General features: G+C 45.3%; 1 protein-coding gene across 6 annotated transcripts in view; it reads left to right on the top strand.

The window, feature by feature from the left end:
* RIPOR1 (RHO family interacting cell polarization regulator 1) overlaps nucleotides 1–22,598 on the top strand; it is a 95,903-nt gene extending 73,305 nt beyond the window's left edge. For 4 of the 6 annotated variants that reach the window (XM_083370737.1, XM_083370736.1, XM_083370738.1 and 1 more), the window contains exons 6-22: nucleotides 571–624; nucleotides 1,596–1,748; nucleotides 1,866–1,929; nucleotides 2,602–2,645; nucleotides 3,001–3,126; nucleotides 3,219–3,367; nucleotides 3,585–3,714; nucleotides 7,500–8,192; nucleotides 9,545–9,666; nucleotides 10,594–10,774; nucleotides 12,783–12,918; nucleotides 13,922–14,083; nucleotides 15,966–16,124; nucleotides 16,700–16,896; nucleotides 17,424–17,507; nucleotides 18,107–18,197; nucleotides 21,608–22,598. In XM_083370737.1, coding sequence (XP_083226863.1) covers nucleotides 571–624; nucleotides 1,596–1,748; nucleotides 1,866–1,929; nucleotides 2,602–2,645; nucleotides 3,001–3,126; nucleotides 3,219–3,367; nucleotides 3,585–3,714; nucleotides 7,500–8,192; nucleotides 9,545–9,666; nucleotides 10,594–10,774; nucleotides 12,783–12,918; nucleotides 13,922–14,083; nucleotides 15,966–16,124; nucleotides 16,700–16,896; nucleotides 17,424–17,507; nucleotides 18,107–18,197; nucleotides 21,608–21,705 — 2,643 coding nt within the window. In that variant the 3' untranslated portion in view covers nucleotides 21,706–22,598. Of the gene's footprint in view, nucleotides 1–570; nucleotides 625–1,595; nucleotides 1,749–1,865; nucleotides 1,930–2,601; nucleotides 2,646–3,000; nucleotides 3,127–3,218; nucleotides 3,368–3,584; nucleotides 3,715–7,499; nucleotides 8,193–9,544; nucleotides 9,667–10,593; nucleotides 10,775–12,782; nucleotides 12,919–13,921; nucleotides 14,084–15,965; nucleotides 16,125–16,699; nucleotides 16,897–17,423; nucleotides 17,508–18,106; nucleotides 18,198–18,866; nucleotides 18,904–21,607 lie in introns of all 6 variants that reach the window. The other 2 variants (XM_083370739.1, XM_083370735.1) reach the window with 2 other exon arrangements.
* Nucleotides 22,599–23,190: the final 592 nt, after the last annotated feature.

Here is a 23,190-nt window from a genome sequence, read left to right as displayed (position 1 = left end):
GGAGTAATTTGACGTTTCTCATTGGTCTGGAAAAACTCTTTTCTCTCTTGTCCAAGGCTTACTGTTAAATAAACATAGACCTGTACTGAGGTTCCCAAAGGTGATAATTGGGTGAGATAGACTAATATCTTTTTTTTTTACTTCTTTCCATGGTAGCCTGTGTGCCTGGCTACCAAGGAATGAGGTGCAATGGCTCAGTGGTTAAATACGCTGAGCTTGTCAGTTGGATAGCTAACAGCCTGGGTTCAAGACCCAGCTCCCCACAACGGGGAGAACTCCCGCTACTTGCCCCAGCTTCTGCCCACCTAGCAGTTCAAAAGCATGCAAATGCGAGTAGATAAATAGGTACCACTTCGGTAGGAAGGTCACAGCATTCCGTGCCCCTTTGGCATATGGCCATACTGACCACATGACCGCGGAAATGGTCTTCGGGCAACGCTGGCTCCCTCAACCAAGAAACGACGGAGATGAGCAGACACGCCTGGCGGGGAAACCTCTACCTTTTTAACATTCCTTTATCAGTTGAGCATCTAGAATCCTTCAAAATGATCTTTCTTTCTTATTTCACAGCAAGTCAAGTCCATTGAGCGTTTCTTGCGCCGTTTGGAGTTTCACGCCAGCAAGGTACTTACGGTTTCCAAAACCACTCTGCATGTAGGATCGCTGTGCCAAGAAAAGCTGTTTTTTTAAATTGTCTTTATAAATTATTCCCTAGAACCTTTGTGTAAATGTTTCCCTCTAGTTTAAAGCTAGTTTTAAACCCAGAGTTTCAACCTAGAGCAAGAGGATTCGGTTGCAGCTTTCCAAAGATTTCTGGCTAAGCAATTTCCCTGCTACCTGATCCTTCTTAACTGGAGATGCTAAGGTCTTTTAGTATGTAAAATTCGGGCTCAGCTATTCAGCCATGGCCCTTCCCAAAGAGAAGGAGGGGCGAAAAAAACTGCGGGCAGGATGAGAAGTAACAAATGGAAGCTTATCAAAAAGAAATCCACCCTAGAACTCAAGAGGAATTTCCTATCACTGAATGCAATTAATTAATTAAGCTTACCCCCAGAGGTTATCAGTACTCCATCACTGGAGATTTTTAAGGGATTGTGTAGCCATTTGTCTAGAATTGGCATTGGGTCTCCTACTTGAGTAGGGGGTTGGACTAGAAGGCCTTCCATCTCTGTTACGTTGTAATTCTATAAAGATCAGGAAGAGCCTTTTTGAAGACAAAACAGTTTGCTGTGTAACCTAGTCAGCCTTCTGGATATTTCTATGAGTCAGCCTTCTGGATATTTCTATGAGTCAGCCTTCTGGATATTTCTATGAGTCAGCCTTCTGGATATTTCTATGAGTCAGCCTTCTGGATATTTCTATGAGTCAGCCTTCTGGATATTTCTATGAGTCAGCCTTCTGGATATTTCTATGAGTCAGCCTTCTGGATATTTCTATGAGTCAGCCTTCTGGATATTTCTATGAGTCAGCCTTCTGGATATTTCTATGAGTCAGCCTTCTGGATATTTCAGCAGGTGCCCTCACAGTTGGGTCAGCTTTCTGTTCAACCAGCTTGCAGCTTCTCACGGTCGTTCTCCTTTTTTCCTTTCCAATAGATTGATGAGCTCTATGAGGCGTATTGCATCCAGCGACGACTCCGAGATGGCGCTCACAACATGGTCAAGGCCTACACAGCCGGTTCCCCTGGCAGCAAGGAGGCCCGGGAGAGCTTGGCCGAAGCTGGCAAGGGCTACAAGGAGTACACGGAAGTGAGTCAAGACACCTGGCGCCTCAGGGTGGAAGAAAATCTGTTGGGGTAACAAGAGGAAAGTTCCTGGGTTGACAAGCATTAACAGTTGGTTGTCGATTCCCCCCCCCCCATGCAGAACATGTGTCTGTTGGAGAGTGAATTGGAGAGCCAGTTGGGAGAGTTCCACATCAAGATGAAAGGTAAGAAGGGGCAAATTACATCTGCAGGAGGAAACTTTGTCAGCTGTTTTTTTAAAAACATCCTTGTCAGGAGTACAACAGGACCAGTATCAACACATTAGCCGATCAGAGTGCTATGTTTATTGCTGCTCGCCTGTAGACAGGAATCTTGCCAGACTAAAGCACAGACTGGATAACTGTTAGATAAATACTGCGAAGCTTTAGGGAGGATCTCCATTCGGTCTCTTCTTCCCCAGAAGGGACTCAAGGCTACTCAGCCATTTCAACCTCCTTTCAACTCAGGACCAGATTGCACCACACCCTTGAGGTGTCTAGGACAGGGGTCCTCAACCTTGGCCACTTTAAGACTTGTGGACTTCAACTCCCAGAATTCCTCAGCCAGCAGAGTTGAAGTCCACAAGTCTTAAAGTGGCCATGGTTGAGGACCCCTGGTCTAGGAGATGGTTTGGTACAGCAGCTCTAGTAGGAGGAGAAGGCTGTGGACACTTTGCCTCTTGAGATCTCCTCCAGATCACAAAGTTTTCTCATAAATGTACATCTGGAGAAAAGTGATGGGGTGGTGGTAACCTTATTATTTATTGTTTTCTGATTCTTTATGAAGGATAACAATGTTAGAACTACATGGGTGGACCATGAGTGGAGCCATAAACTTGTCTTGTCATTCTCTTGCAGGATTGGCTGGCTTTGCTAGGCTTTGTGCGGGAGACCAATATGAGGTTTGTAGAAGCAAGATGGGTCATGGAGGGGGTAGAACATACGGGTTCTAGAGCTGGGTAGGATTGGTGAAAATGTTGAATTTGCAAATGGGAGCTAGTTAGGGGATTGTTTTCTGCTCATTGACAGCCTTGGGGGTGTGGATCCCGGGTGACTGCCTGGTGCTTTCCAGATGTTCATATTGGCATAATCCCAGAGGTGGGAAGGTTGCCCACTGTTACTTAAAGGATTGGGTGAATTGGTTCCTTCTGTTTGATATCCAAGAAAGGCTTGCAATCAAGCTGGCTTAAAATTGTGAGTCTGAACGTTATTGCTAGTCTTCTAACTGATACCCAAATTTCTCCTCCTTCACGGTAGATTTTCATGAGATACGGGCGCCAGCGATGGAAACTACGAGGTCGCATTGAAGCCAACAGCAAGCAAGTCTGGGATAGTGAGGAGATGATCTTCTTGCCCCTTATCACAGAATTTCTGTCTATCAAGGTGACTGATGTCTCCCGAGTCAGATGTCTCTTACCTAGAAAAGATGTCTTTTCCTTATTCACGATAATTCTGCTTTTCCTTTCTCTTTTCAGGTGACGGAACTCAAGAGCTTGGCCAGCCATATAGTGGTGGGGAATGTCTCTTGTGAGACCAAGGACCTCTTTGCAGCCCTGCCCCAAGTGGTGGCAGTGGATATCAATGACCTAGGCACAATCAAGCTGAGCCTGGAGGTCAATTGGAAGTGAGTGCTCTTGGCCTTCAAGCTTGTTCTGTTCTTCTCCAATGTGAGGACATTGTTGGGTGCCTGTTGAGCCACCATAAAGGAAGGGTTCTGCTGAGAGGGTGTATGGTGTCTCCTTGAAGATCTTCCAAGTGATGTAAAGAGTCTATGGGGCTACCTCTCCCCTCAGCTCACTTTTCCTTCTTCCCCACTAACCTCTATGCTTTCCTTCCATCAGTCCCTTTGATAAAGAGGACCAGCCATCTTCTGCCAGTACTGTGAACAAGACTTCAACAGTCAACAAGCGATTCTCCACATACAACCAGAGCCCTCCTGATACACCTTCCATGAGAGAACAAGCCTTTTATGTGAGTAGTACTTCAATGGGTGCTACATTTATTAAGATATGGGGCGAGGGAAAAGCCCTTTGTCTTTATGGCTTCACAGTAGCTTCACCAAGGACTTGGAGAGCATCTAGTCCAGGAGTCCTCAAACTTGGCCACTTTAAGACTTGTGGACTTCAACTCCCAGAATTCCCCAGCCAGCTGGCTAGGGAATTCTGGGAGTTGAAGTCCACAAGTCTTAAAGTGGCCAAGTTTGAGGACCTCTGATGTAGTCCAATAAGCAAATATGCATCACTCTTCTTCTACAGCAGTGGTCTTCAAACTTGGCCCTTTTATGACTTGTGACCTTCAACTCCCAGTATTACTCAGCCAGCGTGCCTGGCTGAGGAATTCTGGGAGTTGAAGTCCACAAAAGGGCCAAGTTTGAAGACCCCTGTCCCACAGTCTTATACACAAAGCCTATGTTACTATTCAAAAGATGTTTTAAATCAAAGTAGGCCACACTCCCTTGGATGGCTTCTCTTCCTAGCAGTTACACCACATTCTCATACTTGTTTCTCTTATTTAAATGCTTTTATGGGTCTTAGACCTGGGATAGAATTTGTCAAATCGTAGTTCCTACTGCATTTAAACTGAACAACCAGGATTTAATCTTGAATTGTATGTAATCAGAGATTGAAACACAGTTATCTTGGTTCAGCTAATCCAGAAATCTATGGTTTAACCAAATCTAGAAATCCCTGGATTAGGACAGGGATGTGCAATCTGAGATCATTCAACAAATGTTGCTTTGGCTGCAATCTCCAGAGATCTCAAAAAATTTGTCCCCCAGAATTGAATTCTAACATATAATGAAAGAAGTGGTGCCAGTGATTAAATAAATGGTGGTGATTTCCATTAGTTGCTTTTATTTAACCCAATCTTATTTTGATCTGCCTCTTCTCATTTCATCCTGCCCTTGTCTACTTCTGGGAGGGGTATCTCCAGCCCTTCATTTAAAGTCCACACGTGCCCCTGGAAAAAAAAAAGTTCTGTGCTTATATTACCTTTGGTCACATCAAAGGAAAGGAAAGGAGAGAAAAAGCACACAAACAAAATATTTTCTTGTGGGATCCAAGAACAAGCCGTGTTTATCAGACTAAGACTGTTCACACTTGTAGGTGAAACGTTTTTAAAAAGAACAACTTTTCCAATCTGGAGAAAATTTCCTAGTTAGATTTATTGCAGAGGAGGCCATGCTTTATCCTGATTCCATAAAACCAGGGGTCCCCAACCCCCAGACCGTGGACCTGTACCGGGTTGCGGCATGCCAGCAGCCGGTCCGCGCAAACAAGCAAAGCCCCATCCGTGTGGGATGCAGCCAGCACATAAAGCCACGCCCCCTCCGGTCCGTGGAAAAACCTCTCTCCACGGAACCGGTCCCTGGTGTCCAAACGTTTGGGGACCTCTGCCATAAACGGTGACATGGGGCACCCACCTGAGGTTGGGTGTTGACAATTGTTGCCTCTTTCTCTGCTCAAGAGCCTGCCTTGGGAGGCGGTCCCCAAGCAGAGGCGGGCCTTGATGGACGTCTTCCAAGAGAGCGTCCTGGAAAAGCTGCCGTGGAGCTGTTCATGCAGCGACGTCTCCTCGGTGCAGCTCAGCACAAGGGCGTCTCAGGGCTGCGTAAGTCCTTGCACCGCTGCATCGCTTGGTGTCCCACAACAGAGCTTCCTCTTGCTTTAAAGCCTCTGCTTTAGGATCAGTGGTACTTGGCAGTAGCGAACTGTACAGGCTTCCTTTGTCTTGTTGCCTTGTAGTGGTCACTCCCGGTTGCGTGTTTACTATCTGCTACCCCTGCAGGCCGGGGTGGGTGGGGGTGGGGAGGGACCCTCATTGGGAAACTTAGCAGGAAAGGTCTTCCTTCAAATTAGAAGTTGGCAAGCTGTGGTTCGTAGGCTGTGTGTAACCTTGGTCTACCTAGAAGTCACCCTGGGCATACTTCCAGAAGCCCTCTGAAGTTGGTCCAGCCAGGTTTTGTGTAAGAACTACAGGTAGCCCTCAACTTACAACCACAATTCACCCCCAAATTTCCGTGGCTAAGCAAGACAGCGGTCAAGCGAATTTTGCTCCATTTCACCACCACTTTCTTGCCAAAGCTGTAAAAGAGAATCACTGCAGTCGTTAACTTAGTAACCCAGCTGTGAAGTGAATCTGGCTTCCCCCATTGACTTCGCTTGTCAGAAGGTGGCAAAAGGTGAGCACATGGCCATGGGGCTGCTACAACGGTCGTAAGTGTGAAAAAAAGGCCATAAGTCATTTTCTTCAGGGTCAGTGTAACTTCAGTTGCTAAACAAGCTGTTGTAAATTGAGGACTATCTGTATCTTTCTTGATGGTATCTGGTCTGGGAGAAAGAGCGAGAACGACGAGAAGATGTCTGAGCAAGAATGGGTATCTTCACCCATTGTTGACTTTTACCCCATCCCCGCAAGTCGATATTTGAGACGATATGGTGCTTCTGCAAAAGTGATGCTTCCCTGTTGTACGGTTAAGTCTGCTTAAGAGATGAGATAAAGAGAAGGGGTTCCTGCTGCACACATACTATTATAATCTGGCTTGTTTAGCTTAGCCCAGGGTATAAACTCAGCTGTTGTAATTTATCAGCAGTGCTGTATGGCTTAATGAAGCTGGTAAATCTGGCCTATTCAACAAATTAGGATTAAAATGATTCATCATTTAGGATGTAATCCCAACCAGGGATAACATTGTTAAGGAGAATTTTAAGTTCTGTGAATAAGAGTTTTGGGCAGGGATTCATTAAAAGGGCTGTATTTCACACATTGTTTTCAATTCAATATTACCAATATGGCCATTGCTTAACCTAACCTAGGGGGTCTCCAAACCTGGCCGCTTTAACACTTGTGGACTTCAACTCCTAGAATTCCTCAGCCAGCATGGGAGTTGGAAGTCCACAAGTCTTAAAGCGGCCAGGTTTGAAGACCCTGGTCCTAACCTCTTGCTAAAGGCTTTTGGAGGTGATATAGCATGAGACAACAAGTCCCAACTCAGAATGGTTACCCCAAAAGCCAACTCTAGAATTTCCCTTATCATTCAGGAGGCCATGTCAGCAGCTGAGAAATACTGGGGGTTTGCCAATGTATATGGAAGACAGAGCAAGTTACTGAAGTGTAGCAGACATGTCAGCACCAACATCTGGGCAGATGGTTTTCTCCAGATGGTGAGCTGTGATGCAAACATTGAGGAGCAATGGAAGAAAATGAATTCTATTAGAAGCCAATTCTTCTCCCAAACATAGACTACGCCACTGACTCTGTCCCCACCCACACTGAACAGCCTCCCTGTGTGTAGTTAACTAGCTGGAGGATAAGAAGGAATAGGGCTAAATTACTAATATGGGATTGGGCAATGTAAACTATCAAACCACCTTCCGTGGCATCTGCCCTGTCTCAACATTAAACTCCAAAGTTTTCAAAGTATGTCATTAAGAATATCCAGCGTAAGATTTCAATCTTATAAAAATGCGAATATGTATATTTGCCCCTGGGTCATTTGCGAGATGACATGAAGGGACCCAGCAGCTGGACCAAGTTTTGGTTAGTTCAGCTGCAGCCTTGTGTTTAACTGGAGGTGGCATGTCAGATCAAGGAAGAAGAACTGCTGATGTTCCAAAGCTAAAGTTGGGGCTGTGGAAAGAATGATTGTGAATGAGGGTTTCCGTGTGGGTAGAAGAGGTTCTGCTTGTGTGTTCATTTTGACCTGCAACGCTCCAGCGTGGTTGTATCTCATTTGTGGTGTTGTGTTTCTTCAGAACATGCTGCGGCAGCAGGAGGATCTGGAGAATGGGGCAGCCTGGTCCATCTCTTCAGAGTCATCTGATGACTCTTCCAGCCCCCAGCTGTCTGGAAGTGCCCGACATTCATTGCCCAGGCCTATTGTGCAACCTGCAGTGCAGGCCACTGCACCCGCCATTGAAATTGCTTTCACCCACCCTGAGGACAAGGAGCCCGCAATCCGAGAGGAGGCCAGCGTGGCCAACGGACACGTGCCCTATGCCCGGACTCTTAGCCAGATCAGTGAAGCAAGTGTAGACCTGCCCATAGCAGAAGAGAGGGAGTGTCCTGTCCCCAAAGAGCCTAGCCCTTCGGTTGCCCCTCCCTTGGAAACGAACTCCTCACCCCCAAGTGTGGGCTTGCCACCAGACACTCAGATCTGTGAGGATGAAGAGGGAGAGCCTGATGGGGCCACCCCTGTTGGAGAGGAGAGTGAGGAAACTCCTGGTCCAGCACCAGAGGTTCAACAGCCCAACTCCTCATTGGCCCCATCAGCCTTGGGACAGCTTCAGCAGTCAGGAATCTCAGAAGCTCCAAAGCCCAAACCTGTGGACTCTGGCCTGGAGGAGGCCATCAACACGCTGGCTTCTGCTCTGGATGATTATCGGGGCCAATTCCCTGAGTTGCAGGTTCTGGAACAGGAACTCAAGCATCTTGAGGAGATTCTCTTGGTAAGTGAGTGGGTAGAAAGCTTATGGCCACACAAGAAGCTGGAGGGGTTCTCATAGCATTTAAACAAAGAAACGGAACACCGCTTTCCCGAGGTCTTCTCATACTGATGTGTTTTAAGCCAGGAGATCAGAAGGATTGTCTGGCTGCCATGGTGGAAGAAATAAAACTGAAGGTTGCAAATCTCTCTTCTATCTCAGGGACATTTTTTTTTGGTGTTATTCCAGATGTCATGAGATTCTGAATCACCACCTCGTGATCTGTCAAAAATCTCAAGAGAGTTAACAATTCCATGAGATTTTTCCCGCTTTAAAACAAAGGGTACATTAACTTTGGAAATTCCCCACTCGACGTTTTGAGATCTACTAATTACCGTTCCATAGGAGTCCAGCCCCTTAGGAATTTTGGAAGTCCTTCCTCCAAAACTTGGTTTTGAAAAGCTGCTTGAATTATGCAGGCAATTACACTTGGTGAATCTTTAAATTATGTTTATGTACGTTTTGCATAATTTTGACCAGTTCTGGGAAGGAAGACAAAACATGAAGGGACCCAGCAGCTGGAACAGGTTTTGGTTAGTTCAGCTGCAACCTTCAGCTGTTTACCTGGAGGTGGCATGTTAAGTCAAGGAAGAAGAACTGTTGATGTTCCAAAGACAAAGGATGATTGTGAATGAGTGTATATCCCTCCCGGGTGTGCTAAAAATTCTTTTTCAGATACATTTCTCACCACAGCTGCTCCTGTGAACTTTTGAGGGCAACGTAGGGTATATCTTCAACTCACACACTTCCGCTGTGTCTTTTCACAAGATCAACTTCCTGCCTACACATTAGAGGCCCACTCTGGTTGTTTTGAAAAGGAAGAATGAGACGAATAACATACAAAGCCCCTGCAGAGAAACCCCAGAGAACTCTGCATAGTTCATACGCTGTAGGTTAGATTGCAGTTTTAGGCTTCCACATTCACATAAACCAAGGAACATATAAATACGGTTTTCTAGCCATCTTTGGATTTGAATGAAAACTCAGTTTGCCGAGATGCTGGACTGCTCCAGTCTAAGCATGGACCTCATTTCCGACAGACAACCTTCTGCGTCAGAAATCGAGGGCCCAAGATTTTCAGATGAAAAGGTGTGCCATAACTTTCAGGCACTTTCCTCTTAAAACATTTGTTTGAAAATTAGACATCGAGTGTTTTGTGTGTGTGTGTGTGTGTTTTCTCTTTTTGCACGTGGGAGCTCAGGCCCAACAGGGCTAGAAGCAGAGCAGTAAGGAAAATTCTTTGGTCTAGAATGGGCCCAAAAGAGGACCTGACAATTTTAAAAGGCTGACACCTTTTCAAATTTCCCTCCCACAAGCAGAAACAAGGGCTGTGCTTGAGCCGAGCCTCCAGTACCAGCCTGACAGTGGAACACGCGCTCGAGAGTTTCAGCTTCCTCAATGCTTCTGAATCAGAAGACTCGGATGGAGAGGACGACAAGTGAGTAGGTTGGCTAAAAGCTGGTTTAGAGTTGTCCCCAACTGCCCGTAGCCAACGCTGCATAGAAAATAGTCCTCGACTTACAACTCAGTGACAGTTTGAAATTATAACAGTGCTGGAAAAAAGTGACTTATGACCGTTTTCCACACTTGCGACCGTGGCAGCCTCCCCGTGGTCATGTGATCAGAATTCAGACGCTTGGCAACTGACTCACATTCATGACCATTGCAGTGTCCCCAGGGGTCATGGGCTCCCCTTTCGCCACCTTCTGACAAGCAAAGTCAGTGGGGGAAGCCGGATTCGCTGGGTTACTAAGTTGACAACTGCAGTGATTCGCTTAATAGCTTTGGCCAGAAAGTCATCGTAAAATGGAACAAAATTCACTTGACAACTGTCTTGCTTAGCCACGGAAAATTGGGGGTCAGTTGTGGTCGTAGGTCGAGGACTACACTTATCTCCTGTGTCTGGCTGGACCCTGCTTCTTCCAAGTGATGGTCTGGACAGGGCTTCCTCCAGGATGCCAGTGGCTTTTCCCACGCTACTGATGCAGCTGTTGGAAATCCCTCTAAAGCCATCTGGTCTAACAGGTGGAAGCTGGCAGAAAATGCTGCAGCAGCGCCACTCTGTGGTCAGTGGCTGACACTGCTGCTAAGATCTGTTCACCCACCACCACTTGCCCCCCTCAAATATTTGCAAGTGGGAAATGTTGACCCTTTGAACAACTTTCCCCAAATACAGTGATTTTGATCCTGCCTTCTCCACCCTGGTGGTGCCTAGGAATCACGGGCAAATTTATTTAGTTTGGGCCTTTGCATTTCCCCCCTATGCTGGATCTGGCTGCCATGTGTTTTGGAAGCAAGCACACGGACCCAGTAGGGTTTATGGAATGAAGCTGGCTTATATTTTGCCCACCACCTCTCTTTACAGGGCGGCCAGCAATGCCCAGGCTCCACCTGTGGGCAAAGTGCCAGGGTCCGCTGACACGGCGGCTGAAGACTCCGCTGGGTGCCTAAACTCGGAAGGCAGCTTTGACCCTCTGAGCACCGGCAACGAGTTCCTCGACAAGGCCCTGGTCCTGCACCTCAACCACTGCAACCGCTTGCTGCTAGTGAGTGTGAAGACGCAGGTTTTGTCGCCTCGCCTGGGTCTGTCCTGATCTCTTTTAAAATCAGTGTCTCCCCGTGGACTGGAAAGGTCTGGGTGCTTTATTTATTCGCCTAGCAAATTTACACGGCCACCCATCTCACAATTAAAAAACAGACAAACTTAAAACCAATAGAAAACGTAAACGCATAAAAACCCAAAAGAGAGAGAGAGAGAGCAGTTGGCACCAGTCACATCCAGCTGCTTGCCAGGTTCCCAAGGGTTGGTGAAAAAAAGCATTTTTGAGGGTTTTCCGGAAGACAAGCAGGGATGGGGCCAATCTCACCTTGGGGAAATGGTGGGTTTTTTAATAAAGGATTTTATTGAATTTTATAGGGTTAGGGATTAGGTTTTAGGGTGGGGTTGGGATTGGGGTTGGGGTTGGGATTGGGATTAGGACAGGGTTGGGATCAACATTGGCGTTAACCCCCAATAACACTTTCATTCTTTAGCAAACAGGCTATTGTCTGGGTGTTGTTAGTTGCAAAGTCGTGTCCGATCCATTGCGACCCCATGGACAACATTCCTCCAGGCCTTCCTGTCCTCTACCATCTTCTGGAGTCCATTTAAGCTCACGCCTACTGCTTCAGTGACTCCATCCAGCCACCTCATTCTCTGTCGTCCCCTTCTTCTCTTGCCCTCAACCTTTCCCAGCATTAGGCTCTTCTCCAGTGAGTCCTTCCTTCTCATTAGATGGCCAAAGTATTTGAGTTTCAACTTCAGGATCTGGCTTTCTAAAGAGCAGTCAGGGTTGATCTCCTCTAGGACTGACCGGTTTGATCGCCTTGCAGTCCAAGGGACTCGCAGGAGTCTTCTCCAGCACCGTAGTTCAAAGGCCCCAATTCTTTGGAGCTCAGCCTTTCTTATGGTCCGACTTTCACAGCCATATTGTCCGGGTACATATGTTCAATTAACAATAATTAATATAGTGATAGATAGAGAATGTAATAAACAATCATCAAAAACAGTATCAGTTAATACGTGTCATTCTTCTAACTAATGTATATTCAGAATAACATATCGCATTCATTTCTCACTAGTTCGTTTTCCTAACCATTGGTAAAAATTATTAAACTGAATCTTGTTTCTCTTTAATCTCTTAACGTCAGTCTATCCATTTCTGCACATTCTAAGATTTTCTTACAAATAATGTTTGCGAAGGAACCGCTAGGCTAAGCTGGCCCAGGAAATGGTGTTTTATTGAGCGGGGGACACAGCAGTGAAAGCCCATCCTCCAGGCCCCACCAGGTGGAACTCCTGAGAAGATTCTCAGTGCCTTTGAGTGGCCACTAAATGAATGGTTGTAAATTGACAGATACCTTTAAATGGTCCTTAAGTTGTGAAATAGATGATGTACAAGTAGTCCTCGGCTTACAACCATTCATTTAGTGACCGTTCAAAGTTACCACCACGCTTAAAAAAGCGACTTAGGATCGGGGTTTTTTTTCCCACACAGCCGTTGCAGCATTCCCAGGGTCACATCATCAGAATTCAGACACCTGGCAACTGACTCATGTTTATGACGGTGGCCATGTCCTGGGGGCGGTGTCCTGTGATCCCCTTTTGCAACCTTGAGACAAGCAAAGTCATTGGGGAAGCCGGATTCACTTAACAACCGTGTTCCTAACCAAACAACTGCAGTGATCCGCTTGGCAACTGTGGCAAGAAAGGTTGTAAATTGGGGCAATGCTCACTTAACAACTCTCTCACTTAGCAGCAGAGGTTTGGGGCTCAGTTGTGGTTGTTAAGTCGAGCACAACCTGTAATAATTTTTCCACGTCTGCCACATTAAAATGATAACGCGGCCACAGATTTGGCCGGGGTTCTGAGCGAAATGAATCTGGGGCTTTGGGCGGCTCTGCTGGTTTTGCTCGTTCTGACTTTTGCAGAACGGCGCACGGCTGGCAGTGCGCCATCCACCCTGGCACCGCCTCTTCTCTCCTGACCCTCTTTTGCCGTGTCTTGATCCCTAGAAGCTGGGCAACTTCGGACCTCTGCGCTGCCAGGAAATGTACGCTCTTGACAGACTGGCCAGAGAAGTGCAGGTTCTAGAGATGGCCAGTCGCCTGATAGTGGACCGAGCAGGGATGGCCGGCTCTGCTGAGGAAGGTAGGACAATGGGCAGATGCATCCGGAGATGGCAGCATCAATCCCTGGCATGCGCTTACTCTTGGGGAGGAGGGGATCAACACTGAACAATCAGAACATGTGGGCAGAATATCCATTTTCTCCTGGAAGAAAACATACGGAGTGTGTAACTAAGACAGGGGTGGGGAACCTTGGCTCTTTTATGACTCGTGGACTTCAACTCCCAGAATTCCTGAGCCAGCATGGCTCAGCGTGGAAACCTCTCCATTTCTCCTCAGCATGGCTGGCTCGGGAATTCTGGGAGTTGAAGTCCACGAGTCATAAAAGAGCCAAGGTTCCCCACCCCTGAGGTAAGAGATATATGAAGGCATCAACAAACACAATAGGGATATGTCTCTTCCCTTGTGGAATTTGCTTCCCTTTCACTTTTGTGTATGGGAAGAACTTACTTCTTTGGGACTGTTATTGGCCATGCCACTTTTCCCATAATTCCACGTGGCAGGCAGACTTTTCTATTTTTCCTCCCAAGGGTTCATCTATTATTTTATCCACTCCTTATATTTGTTGTATACCTAATATCAAGATCCTTAAAAACAAAAAAAACACCTTTTAGAACCAATTCTGAGCTAGGTGTTTATGACCTCAAAACTGCTAGCCAATATCTTGGTGCACAGCCGTTTTCCAGTACAGACCTGAATAGCTACTTTTTCCCAGATATAAGCTGTAGTAGAGGAATAAGGTACACCTTGATGATAAAGCTGCGTGTGTTTCCATTGATACAAATAATTAATATTTATAGTGGAGCGCAGTGGTTCACGTGATTTAAGATGCTGAGTTGGAGGTTAGCAAGCCTGTGTTTGAGAACAGAATCCTGCTAGGTAATTGGATCCAGCTCCTCAATGGGTCCTCCTGTAGGACAATGGAAGACGTTTCATAAAATCAAGGCTGTGGATGGAGGCAAAGACCTTCCTTTAGGTGGTGATGGGATAACCGGAAGTCTTAATTGCAGACCTTCTGTTCTCAGTGGTACAATTCTCAAAATGGAAGGAAGGAGTGATCTCTTTCTGGGACCGTTGTGTCGCCATCCCTAACGTGTATACCTGCTCCGTGGAAAAGTTCATGCAGAACTTTAAGGCTGAGTATGCGACACGCATCAATGGCCGTCAGCCAAGCTTGGCCGATTCAGGTGAGTGTATTTTTACAATTCAAAGCAATTCACGGCTCCTCTGCTTATTTCTCTCTCTTTCCCCTCTGCAGATTCTAGATTTTCAAAGGGAGTTGTACTCTTCTGCTCTGAATCTAGTCTGCCCTGGAAGCATAGATCTACTTTGGGAAGCAGGACATATGCCCATCCAGAGAGAGTCGCGTGTGAAGGAGAAATAGCTTAACTGCTAGGCAGCTTTTTCAGTACCAATAGTCAGAAGAGAATATTTGTAGCTTAGGGTTGAATTTTGAGGTCCTTGGGGCTCTCTGAGCTTGGCTGTTTTCTTGCAGACATTGCATGACCCAGCTAAGTAACACCACTGATCGCTGACGTTACCTAGTTGGATAATGAAACATCTGCAGGAAAACAAAACGCAGGGAACACCAAGGACCCCACAGCCACCTTCCTTCCCATCTTCCCCCCCCCCCTCCTTTTTATTTATTTTTGGAGTGGTCACCAAGAAACTGCATTTTTTTTTTATTTTGCTGTAAGGGATCAAATATTTGGGATTTCTTTTAGGACTATCAGAGAGCTGAATTATGAGCCAAAGGCAACATTTTACACTTTCGTAATGATTTTTTTTATTAATGAGCAAGATAGGCACAGCCACAGAAGTAGACAGCTGCTTGGCTTTTATAGAGGAATTATCTCGAGGATAACTTTAAGTTTCTCTTTGACATGGTGTTATTTCAACAACGCACTCAAAATGTATTACTTCCAAAAATAAATAATGTTTCATTACCTATAAGAAGCACGTGAGACTTTTTCTCTTCTTTATGTGTACAGCTGAGCCATAAAAGGGATCCTTATTGACTCCAGTTGGGATGGGTGACTCTACTGCTAATTGATGCAGTCATGAAACAAAAACACGCCTGCACGTGTGCAACTTTAGGGTGTCTGTTTGTCAATCCTGCCTGCAATTAAGTGAATCACTGTGGGTTGTTAAGTGTGGTGTCACATGACTGTGACTTGTGATTTCTTCTTGGCTTCCCTACTGACCTGGGCGAAAGATTACAAATGGAGTCACATAATTACAGGATGCTGCAAGGCTATAACTACGAGCTGGTTTACCAAGCACCTCAATCGTGATCACATGACAGTGGGGACACTGTGATGTTTTAACTTTGAGGACTGGCCATGAAACTCCTATTTTAGTGCTATCGTAATTCCCAACAGTCGCTGAATGAAACGGTTACTAAGTGAGGACTACCTGTACTTGTTGGATACTGTTGGTTTCGAGGCGTAAGCAGATGGATCCACAATCATTTATATATTTCAATCCTACCCAAGAAGCAGTTATTCAGTTATTCCCTAAGGTTTATATTTATTGCACGAGTTTATCAAAGAGCAAATGGTGGATTACATATTACAGGGAGTCCTCGACTTACAACAGTTCGTCTAGCGGCCATTTAAAGTTACAACGGCGCTGAAAAAAGTGACCCAGGACCATTTTTCACACTTGCGACCACTGCAGCATCACCATGGTCATGTGATTCACATTTGGCTGCATGAAAACCGACTCACATTTATGACGGTTGCAGCATCCTGGGGTCATGTGATTCCCCTTTTGTGACCTTCTGACAAGCAACGTCAAGGGGGAAAGCCAAAGTCATTTAACAACCACGTTAGCAACTTTAGAATTAACGCAGTAGTGGTGCAGCAATTCACTTAACAAGTGGGGTGAGGGAAAGTCATAAAATGGGGCAGAAGTCCCTTAACAAATTTCTCACTTAGCCATCGAAATATTGGGCTCAAATTGTGGTTGTAGGTTGAGGACTACCGGCACTTGGGTGTGGCTTCGGGAAGTTGTAGAGTGACACTAATGCACAGAGTACCCCTGTGTGTCCACTTCTTCCCGTTGCAGTGTGTGTAAAGCTGGTGGAAGAACTTTTGCAGCACAGGCTGCCCAGGCGTCAAGGGAGCTGCCAGGGTCAGCCAGTCACCCTCTTCCAATATTGGAGCCATTTTGAGGCCCTGCCTGTGGTTACGCTGGACTCCTACATCATGGAGCTGGCTGAAGAAGGTATCGTGTGTTCAGCAATGTTACAATGGGGTGGGCAGCCATTTTGCATCTGGGAGCACCAGGGAACAGTCTAATGGTCCCAAAGAGGAAATAATGTATTGCGGAAATTCCATGTTTATTCTACGTTTCAGTGGCTCCGTCTAAAGCAGAAGTGTCCAACCTTGGCAAGTTTGAAGACTTGTGGCTGGGGAATTCTGGGAGTTGAAGTCCACAAGTCTTAGAAGTTGCCATGGTTGAACACCCCTGGCCTAAAGGTACTGTGGAGGCACCACAGACAACTCTCTTAGGCTACAAGGACGATGCCCAAGTGTGCTTGACACCGCTTAAGGGTGTCATGGCAAGCTGATTTGCTTGGGTGAATAGCTGCCATAAATTAAATGCCATAAAAGTGGTCTTGGTGTGACCTCAGAAGTGAGACTTTTCAGCATGGACCATCTTCAAAGCCATCTAGAGGGAAAGCAACGGGGTTGCATTTGTGATTTCCCCACTTGGACTATTATCAGCTGCTTTGGGCAAGATCCAACTTGAATCATGCTGCCGTTAATACCAATGCTTGTTCTTTAATTGGCCTGCAGTCCTGCTAGCACAGAACCTGAATTCGGATGACCAAGATGTGGTCTTGAAGGCACTGAAGCGAGTTCCCGAGAGCCGGCTACACAAGGATGGACTGAAAGCTTTGAGTTTGCTTCTTGTCGAAGGAAACACCAAAGTTATTGGAGCTGTAACAGCACAATTACGCAACCTATCAGAGACCCCCAGTTTTCGGGAGCGGGCAAGTATTTAATATTTTCACCAGGTCATTGGAATCGATAAGACAGATACCTGGTTCCTACGTGCAGCCATATGACACATTCTCAAAGGAAACATTTTCTTTTCTTTTCTTGTTTTTTGTTTTTTTAACCAAAGACAATTTCTGGAGATGGGTAGACTTGTTCATTTGCTTTAAGGAGCATGTGGGTTGGGAAATTTCATGGTGTAGGTCAGGGTTCTTCAAACTTGGCCCTTTTATGACTTGTGGACTTCAACTCCCAGAATTCCTTAGCCAGGTACGCCTGGCTGAGGAATTCTGGGAGTTGAAGTCCACAAGTCGTAAAAGGGCCAAGTTTGAAGACCCCTGGTGTAGGTTGTATGATGGAGAGAGGAAGGCATTTATAAAATCTGCTCCTCTCTATTCTTTATCTGCATAAACTTTCCAAGCCAAGGGTTTTTAAAACAGACACAGTGACACACATCACCTTAAAAGAAGAGGTCACTTTCCTTGGAGGCCAAGAAGGCTAATTGGTTTGATGTTTTTCTCAGGCCCTTATCTGCTTCTTGGAGCAGTTGGAGGATGAAGAGACACAGACGCGGGTCGCTGCCTGTGCAGCTCTTGGCTGCCTTAAGGTGAGGACTGATTCTTTTGAGCATAATCACCTGTGACTCTGCGTCTTTCCCAATATTTACTGGCCGCTGCTTCTCAGAATGAATTTGTTTGGTGGAGACAGCATTCGGAAGAAGCAAGATTTTAGAGGAGATTATTGTTTGTTTGTTTGCTATTATATTTATATGCTGCCCATCTCGCTATTCGGATGCCTTCGTTGGCCATCCTGTTCTGTCTGTAAGAGCTTTTAGAAGCTTGTAGATGTATTTGAGTCCTCGGCCAACTTCATAACATGTCTGTGGAGCAGCCTGAACTGAAAAACTAACTTAGCATCCTTGGGAAAAATCCAGTTTTGCTTCTTTTTCTGTTGGAAAGCGTCCCCTACAGGTGTCTCCCAATGCAGCCAGGCATAAGGGATCCATCACTAACTTAAGTCATTGGCCCCACTGTCAAAGTGTTCTGCCTGTAAGGAATTCTTTTTCTGGTGTCCCATAACTGAAAGCTGTGACTCCCAAGTACTGTAATTGGAAAGGTGGATCGTGACTGTCGCCTGGGCAAGTTCCCTTCAGGTCCTTGAGGAGTGATGTCATTGCCTTTATCTTTTCACTCCTCCAACCAACAGGCTAAGGAGAGCATTGAGCAGCTGGTGTATCTGTGCCAAACTGACAAGGAAGCCGTGCGAGATGCAGCCAAACAGAGCCTCCTTATGTGTGGTAAGTGCTCCTTTTCCAGACAGCTTTAATCTTCTCCTACCCTAGAACAGGGGTAGGCGACCTTGGCTCTTTTATGACTCATGGACTTCAACTCCCAGAATTCCTGAGCCAGCTGGCTCAGGAATTCTGGGAGTTGAGGTCCATGAGTCATAAAAGAGCCAAGGTTGCCTACCCCTGTCCTAGAAGAAGGGCTTATTGTTGGTGGGATGGAGAGCGGGAGGGTCTCAGTACACGTGGAACGATTTCAGTTGACTTGATACTAGATGGCTGTGTAGTGCTTGGGCATAAAAGCCCTGTCCTTCCTAAATCTCTAGTCCTTCTCTTGATCTCTGCTGGTACCACAGCGGAGGTTGGCCTCCCACTGTATCACTACTCCTCCTTGCTTAAGGAAAACTGGTGGCACGGTGGTTGAATGCAGTATTGCAGGCTGATTCTGCCCTCTGCCAGCAGTTCGATTCTTACCGGCTCAAGGTTGACTCAGCCTTCCATCCTTCCAAGGTCCGTCAAATGAGGACCCAGATTGTTGGGGGCACTAGGCTGACTCTAAACTGCTTAGAGAGGGCTATAAAGCACTGTGAAATGTATATACGTCTAGGTGCTAGTGCTATCCTGGAAAGAGAATAAAGGCACTTACGTCGTCGTCCTTGCTGTTTTATTATCCTTTGATAGATGGCACTGAAAGAACCCTTTGACAGCGGCTGCACAGGTTGGGATCTCGTAGCCAGCCGGTTAGCTACCCTCTCTTGCCCCTGTTGCATGTCTAACTGGTGTCTCTTGTCCTGCATCCCATCAGACCTGATACAGTTGGGTTTACGTCTTCACTGTGGCCCTGAGTTGTAGGCATTTTCCAGCTGTGCTTGTGTTCTGGCTCTGCACGTCTGTCTTTGTTGCATATGGAATGGCACGCTGGTTGAGGGACTCTGCCTTAATCCCAGATTAAAGGTTCATACAAGATGCTACAACAGACTAAAATGAAATTGGATAACTGTGTGTGTTGTGTGAATATAATAACCGTCTTAGTAGAAGTGAACCACACTATCCCCTTAACCCTAAATGTGGTTTATTTGTTCAGGTGTTGCATGCGGTATGAACCCAGCAATTGTGTTTTGTTAATTTGGGCTTAAGAGTTAGCATGTGGCGTGAAGCTAGTGATGGTCCACCTAGCACTGCACTGTCCATGCTGTGCAACCTTAGCTTGCCATGGCTTTTGGTAGGATCCCACACAGTTGAGAAGGCTCATCTAAAGTGGGATTCAGAATTTCAAACAACGCTTTTCCTCCAGCCCAATAAAACTAACCCATTTCATTTTGTTTTTCATGAATCAGAAGAGATCATAAATAAGGTTGCAGTAGAATCCCATTTCAGAGGCATTGACTGAGCCAAAGAAATAAGCAGTGCTTGAATGCTCAGATATCTAGAACTCATTGAGGTCTTTCTCTTCAGCTGATTCCTGGTCTTTTTAATCAGAGAAGTCAGCTATTGAACTTAGTTCTTTTGAAGACAAATCACACCCACCTTTGGGGTTTGTCACTGCCCTGTCTATATTGTTCTAGTTCTTAATTTTAAGGAAAGCGCTTTTTTCTTTTTCTTTTTTCTTTTTTTTGCAGTTCTTTCAGCTCAGAATATTTTGCATTTTTAAGAATCTTGAACAGTTTGGCAGAGTAAAGATTTTTGCCTCATTTATTGAGTGGGAGAGCAAGAGGAAAATAGTCTCAGATTGGGGTACTTCCTTCAAACTGCATTGCTTCCAATCCTGATACCCACCCAAACGCAGCTAGTTTAAACCCTTGCCAAGAAGCTCAGAAACAATAGAGTGGAATTTCCCAGTGCTTGTCAATAGTAGGAATGTTGATCAAAGAGATCATACTTAATGAAAGTAAATTTGGATTTTTTTTTTCATAACCTTGCTTGCTCTTTTAGGGTGTGTCCACTTGAAAGCCAGATCTGGTCCTTGGCTTGAGAAGTGCAACACGCTTGTATCCTGGAAAATCTACTTAACCTTCTGGTTGAATTAAATTTCATAGCTATCAGGATATATATATATATTTAAAACATACTGTTTTATTAATCTGCAAATTCTCCAAAGTTGTCTTCGGGGCAGCCTGAAAAGGTTCATGACACTTAATTTCTTTCAAAACATGGAATGGAGCTACACCCAGATTCTTCAGAATTCGAAAAAGCAGCAAGGTGATTTAATTTCCCCTGGGCTTTATTAGCCTTCTCCCATCTAGTGCAAAAAACCCCAAAGTTCCTAGGAATTCTGAAAATTGCTGCTCAGGTGTCTGAGAAGAACAAACATGGATGTAGTACTCAAGGGACAGTGAATAGGTCCCCCAAGGATGTGTTTGTACAAATTGAACGAAATGCTTGATAAAGGCCTTTAAATGAGAGGTGTAATTTCTAAATCCACATGCTAGACATGATCTGTTGCAATGTCTACCCGGCCATTCTGTGTTCTCTGAGTTACCTGCTTAGCATGTCAAGATGTCTCTTGCTGTGAATTTTACACACAAAGTTCTCCGGTTTGTCAGCCCAGTGATGTCTGTCTCCCAACCATCCTTCCCATGTTTACATGCATGTGGTCCAAAGAAACAAATATCATTATGGAACAAATGATAAACATATCTCCCCCTAGCTTAAACACAAAAGAAAGGGCAGAAATAGTGAAATACATGATTAGCTGGAGGACTTCACATATCACATTATGATATGTTTGGTGGGGCCCCTCAAGAAAAATTTTGTTGTGACTAGCGAGATGGAAGAATTATATTCGAGACTTAGCAGAGAATAAGACAGTCAGTAACAAAACAAAAAATATTTAAGAATTGAGCACATACTTAATTCTTAAACAAACACTTCCTTAACAGAAGGAGTTTGACAGTCAACATTTGCATTGTGAACAATTATACTTGGATCATGGTCCAGGGTCAAAATTCAACATGCGATTAGACCATTGTATTGCATAAACCATGTTCCTGAAAAGCTGCCATCACTTTGCCTGCAAGTGAGCAGCCAGGAAAGGAAACATCCAAGAAAGTAGGACATTTTTTTTAAACCCAGGTCAGAGTTTTTGTACATGGCCAGGAAAGGCAGATTTTTCTACGTGGTCTAGATTGGGGGTCAGCACCATCAATCTAGCACAGGAGTAGGCAACCTTGGCTCTTTTATGACTCGTGGACTCCCAACTCCCAGAATTCCTGCTCAGGAATTCTGGGAGTTGAAGTCCACGAGTCATAAAAGAACCAAGGTTGCCTACCCTTGATCTAGCATTTACAGCAGGAATTCTGGGAGTTGAAGTCCACAAGTCATAAAAGGCCCAAGTCTGAAGACCCCTGATTTACAGATTTGTGTCCAAAGTTGAGGCAGAAATTATTCCTGATGGGCACCTGATTCCTGTCTTATCTTTTCAGGAGACGATGGCAAGTCAGCTCATCGAAGGCTAGAAGAATCCCTGGACAATTTGCCACGGATCTTTGCCCCAGGCAGCATGGCTAGTACTGCATTCTGAAGGATGCAGCGTAGACCCACCTGCTGATCCTTCGTTGGGCACGGACCTTGCATGGCACAGAGGCTCAGAGGAGTCCTTCAAAGTCAGATCCGCCTATCACAGAGTGGGCAGCTCTGTCACTTCTGGGGCATGCCCACACAGCAGTATTAGCACCGCTGGCCTGCTGCCTTACGTGGAGAAATGCCTTAGCTCGTTGGCTCTAGCAGCTAAACAGGAATGTAAGGCATGGAGGGGATCCCCTCTGCGGTTTTCTCCTCCTACAAAAGCCTACTGAATTTGGAGGACGGTGTTGAACTGGGCACGTTATCGTTAGCCAGGACCAAAATAGATGCCTTTTCTGGAAGAAAAAAAACCAAACCCGGCAATAGTAGGAAAGGCCATCAGTTTGAGATGGATGTTGAAAGTCCTGCTTAATGCTTAACCTGTTCTTTCCTCCACTGTTTTCTCCACCCTCTGGGACTGTGAATCTTGCAGGAAATTGGGGCCAGCTAGATCCTCTGTTAGTGCTTTGGATAAATTGCAAATTTCTCCTCTGGATTGCAAGGCGGAGAGAGAGAAGACACAGGAAGGAGTCCTTTATTCCCAGCAAGGGAAGGGAAACCAATGTCTTTTTTTAATGACGATGCTATGGAAGATGGAAACGAAACAGGCGAAAGTTGCCTCTTCTTGTGCTATTTTAATATTTTTTATGTACGTGTGTGTGTGTGTGTGCGCGTGTGTGCGTGTTTGGGTGGGGAGGGAGGCAGCAGCCAAATGGAAGCAAAATGTCCTTTTTTACAAAGTATCTATAAATTTATCTGTACATCTACATAGCTATAAATATATATATATATAATGTAATTATCAAGAGGTTTGGCTAATTTTGACTTTAAGCCTGAAATAAACAGAAGTTTGAGCAAATAAGTTTGAAAGTGTGTAATTTTATGGACGTTATTTATTTTTGGGTGGGGGCGGGAGATTTCCCCAGTAGCTGTAGGAAGTAAGTACTGCAAATTTGGTCAGCAAAATATAACAGCTTTATTTTATCATCTATTAAACAAAGAAGACTTAAGTGGGGGGGGGTTGCCCTTAAAAGCCAGATGGGCAAATTTGAGGATCGAACACACATAACAAGTCAGCATATCTGTTTTGCAGGACTGAAAAGCTATACAATGTTCGTTTCTAGTTTTCCTTTAAAATATTCAAAATAGTTTTAAAACAATGTGTGTGTGGGGGGGAAACCACAACTCAAGCTCACAAAAATATTTCACCGATTACCTAAAAGAAGACTCCTCAGAGGCTCCTAAAGGTAGCCTTGACTTACAACCACAATTAAGCCCCCAATTTCTGTTGCTGAGAGACAATTGTTGTGAGTTTTGCCCCATTTCATGATCTTTCTTGCCACTGTGGTTAAGTGAATTGTTGCAGTTGTTAAATTATATATTTATATTTATATTTTAATTCCATTTATATCCCGCCCTTCTCCGAAGACTCAGGGCGGCTTAC

This window comes from Vipera ursinii (assembly GCF_947247035.1).
Source record: "Vipera ursinii genome assembly, chromosome: 10".
Taxonomy (NCBI): domain Eukaryota; kingdom Metazoa; phylum Chordata; class Lepidosauria; order Squamata; family Viperidae; genus Vipera; species Vipera ursinii.
The sequence above is the reverse complement of the archived record's forward strand: the minus strand, read 5'-3'. Positions and strand labels throughout refer to the sequence as shown.